Source organism: Dreissena polymorpha, chromosome 11 (assembly GCF_020536995.1).
Source record: "Dreissena polymorpha isolate Duluth1 chromosome 11, UMN_Dpol_1.0, whole genome shotgun sequence".
NCBI lineage: Eukaryota > Metazoa > Mollusca > Bivalvia > Myida > Dreissenidae > Dreissena > Dreissena polymorpha.
The window spans coordinates 17,127,294-17,131,233 of record NC_068365.1 but is presented as its reverse complement, the minus strand read 5'-3'; the positions used below and the strand labels follow the sequence as shown (position 1 = coordinate 17,131,233).

The 3,940-nt window shown below is 38.0% G+C and overlaps 1 protein-coding gene across 1 annotated transcript; it reads right to left on the bottom strand.

Annotated features, from left to right (window-relative positions):
• Positions 1 to 361: 361 nt before the first annotated feature.
• On the bottom strand, positions 362 to 3,014 carry LOC127851038 (zinc transporter ZIP3-like). The gene has a single exon (XM_052384495.1). The coding sequence runs from the start codon at positions 2,778 to 2,780 to the stop codon at positions 1,722 to 1,724; it is 1,059 nt and encodes a 352-aa protein (XP_052240455.1). The 5' UTR covers positions 2,781 to 3,014; the 3' UTR covers positions 362 to 1,721.
• Between the last annotated feature and the right edge of the window lie 926 nt (positions 3,015 to 3,940).

Sequence of the window (3,940 nt, the reverse complement as noted above, 5' to 3'; positions counted from 1 at the left end):
CATTTGTAGTTATTATAGTACATACTACCACAAAGATGTAACAATACGAATATGATTTAGCTTTAAATTATAGTAAAATGTAACCTCATAACACGCTATAACTAAATATATTACAGTTGCATAACGTAGAGCCTCTATGAAATACTTTTATTGTGTAATTCAACTATTTGAAGAACAAGAGCTGTCAGAGGACAGCGCGCTCGACTATTCGAGTGCTTGACAGTATAACGTAAGCCATCATGGGGAAATTGTTCATATTCAATAATTTATCAGACGATCTTTCAAAAATAAAAAAAGGAAAAATAAAAATGGGCGGGGGGGTAGGGGGGTATAGGGGGTTATAATGTAAGGTGTGGTAATTTATTAGATGATGTTTAAAAACAAGTATGAAAAATGTAAAAGCAATATGTCAAAGGATATAGGAAATATTATTTAGGGTAGTACGCAAACTTTAACATAGAATTATCAATAATATGCATAGTCTAAGTATAAAAGGGGCAATACTTCTGTCAAAATGCTTTATACAGTTGTCTGCTCTTGTTTATATGTTGGGGTCATGATGGTTAACAAGTGTGCAAAATATGAAAGCAATTTGTCAAGGGACATTGAAAATAGTTGGGGTAGTACGCAAACGTTAACATTTGCTGCATATTCTAAGTGGAAAAGGGGCATTAATTATGACAAAATGCTTGATAGAGTTGTCTGCTCTTGTTTATAGGTTGGGGTCATGTTGGTAAACAAGTATGCAAAATATGAAAGCAATATGTCAAGGGACAAAGAAAATATTTGGGGTAGTACGAAAACTTTAACATTTGAACGCTAACGCAGACGCTAACGCAGACGCTCACGCCGACGCCGGGGTGAGTAGGATAGCTCCACTATATATATTTCATATATAATAGTCGAGCTTAAAACGTCACAATACAGAAAAACGTGACCATTTACATGTTGTTGAATTTAACAATACACGTGTTTTCATCTATACAGAATATAAATTTTACGTAAGTGTCCGATATCCGACTATCACAGCTAATCGCATAATAAATGCACATTACAGCACAATTCACGACTGGGGCACATATTGTCATGGCGTACATTACAACACATATGCGTATATGTTTTCCGAAATTAATGTGGTCCTTCCTCGTCCGAGGCTGCATTATGTATGAACCCGGAGTGTCCAAAACACGACTATGACACATATCGTCATTGAATACATTACAACACATTGTCAGATATACGACTATGACACATAATGTCATGGCGTACATTACAAAATAGCGTCTGATACACGGCTAGGAAACATAATGGCATTGCGTACATTACAAAACAGCGTCCGACACACGGCTGGGACAAATAATGTCATGGCGTACATTACAACACAGCGTCTGACACACGGCTGGGACAAAAATGTCATGGCGTACATTACAACACAGCGTCCAATACACGACTCGGACACATATTGCCATGGCGTACATTACAACACAGCGTCCGATATACGGCTGAGAAACATAATGTCATGGCATACATTACAACACAAGCGTCCAACACACGGCTGGGACACATAATGCCATGGCGTACATTACAACATAGCGTCCAAAACACGACTATGACTCATAATGTCATTACTTACATTACAACACAGTGTCAGATACACGAATATGACACATAATGTCATGGCTTACATTACAACACAGTGTCCGATACACGACCATCACATATTAAGCCATGACGTACATTACAACACACAGTGTCAAATATCCGATTATCACAGCCACTGCCTTCACTACTCTGTTGTCATATGAAACGGTTTGGAACTCCTTCATTATTATCTCGAAGATCGCCACATACAAGAAAGTACCAACTGCGATGCTTTGCAACACCGCGGATATCGTTTCCATAACAACATTTTCACCGTCCGATGTGACAAGTATTCCTAGTCCAACTCCAATCGGTGAAACTAAAGACATGTAGATCATTGCGGTGATAAAATTACGGGTGCTTGTACTCTCGCATAACGTGATGCCCATCCTGAAGAAGATAAGAATATTGTGAAGAGAAAGAGCAGACAAAACGGACCAAACGTCCTCATCTCTTTGTAGAAGTCCCACCTCGAGTCCGTCAAAGACCATGTGGATGGAGAGAGCCACTAGCAGAACTATGTTGTGCAGATTTGTCATTCCTTCAGAGGAAACGCCAGTGGCTTCTTCTATCGTAAGGGCGTCACTTATTCTTTCTGTACTTACATTCGGCATTCCTTGATTGTTTTGCATTTTATCTGCTTTGGCAGCTTGATATAAAGTAAACCCATGACAATCATCGTCTGTCGCCACTATTGGTTTTATTTCGGGTGATGCTGTAGACAAAAGTTCATCATGTCCTCGATGTCGATTCTGATGACACATTACTGCAATACTTTCTATAAACAGAATTAGCAAGAAGCCACATCCTGTTAGCAACTCAGACATCGGGTACGACATTATTTTCATATGTTCCCTGCCATGTTTCAACATGGTATCCATGGATGTATTCGGTGAATTCAAAGCCAAGTTCATCTGCGTGTGCGCTTCCGGTAAAAGTGCTAAAAGCGAGGTAGCTAAAAATACTCCACCGGTGAAACAGTTTAGCATGGCCAACATGTTGCGGAAGACAGTGTCTGAAGCTGCAGTCTTGTACCTCTTCATGAGACATTGGATAGAAAGAAATGGGATGGCAAGTCCACTGATAATACCGATCGCAAACAGTATCCCTGCTGACGATAGTTTTGCTGTAGAAACCATATTGTTCTTCTTGCTTTAAACACAAATTGTATCAAATTTAATTGCTGATGAAAAACTTTTGCATGTATCCATGTTGTTAAGAAATCAGTTTAAAGTTATCTTTACACGTTCAAGTATATCCATAACTGCTATCCGCATCTATTTCTTTCGTAGCAATCCATTAAGTATCCAACCTATTGAGCATGCTTGACCTTAAGCGAATTGTGGGTGTCGCTTCGTAAAAACTAAAGAAATGCCTTTAAGCCATTGTGTTGATAAAACGAAGGACATAAGAAAACAAACCGATACCGGTTTTGTAAGTTAGTGTGTGTGTTGCTATTCATAGACGTTAATATCTTTTGTTATCATGTCTTTTGAGATGGTCTACGTTTCAAAATCAATTTCAGATTCATGTTTAGTATTTGAGTGCAACTGTGTATACATAATGTATACATTTATTGGTTGATTTATTTCGAGCATGCTCTGAGAAAGGCTGTTATTCTTACATTCTGAAGAATGACCATAGGTGGATTGTTACGATCACACGTTTTAGCTCGACTATTATATATGAAATATATATATATAGTGGAGCTATCCTACTCACCCCGGCGTGCGCGTGAGCGTGAGTGTGAGCGTTGGAATGTTAAAGTTTGCGTACCACCTCAAATATTTTCTATGTCCCTTGACATATTGCTTTCATATTTTGCATACTTCTTAATCAACATGACCCCCAATCTATAAACAAGAGCAGACAATTTTATCAAGCATTTTGTAAGAATTATGTTTCCTTTTTATACTTAGATAATGGTACATTTTGTTAAGTTTTGTGTTTTGGTCCATTTTACTCCTGAAGAATCATAGCTGTTGCTTTCAGACTTGGAAAACTCGCTAACTATCGTAAGGGGACTGTACAGAGCAAGTTGCACTACTCTGGTTGGCATTTTAACGGAATTATGGCCCTTTTTGTTTTAGTAACTTTAAACATTTTGTTAAATTTTGTGTTTAGATCTACTTTACTTCCTAAGTATCAATGCCAAAGCTTTCAAAATAAAAAATTTTCGTACTATCATGAGGGCACTGTACCTGGCAAGTTGAATTTGACCGTGACCTTTGAATGACCTTGACTGTCGGGGACACATTAATACAGTTTGCTTAAATTGTCATGACTTCTTTTTATGATC

Excerpts from the sequence above, each read along its gene's own strand:
- LOC127851038 (XM_052384495.1), bottom strand. The coding sequence starts at position 2,780 with ATGGTTTCTACAGCAAAACTATCGTCAGCAGGGATACTGTTTGCGATC.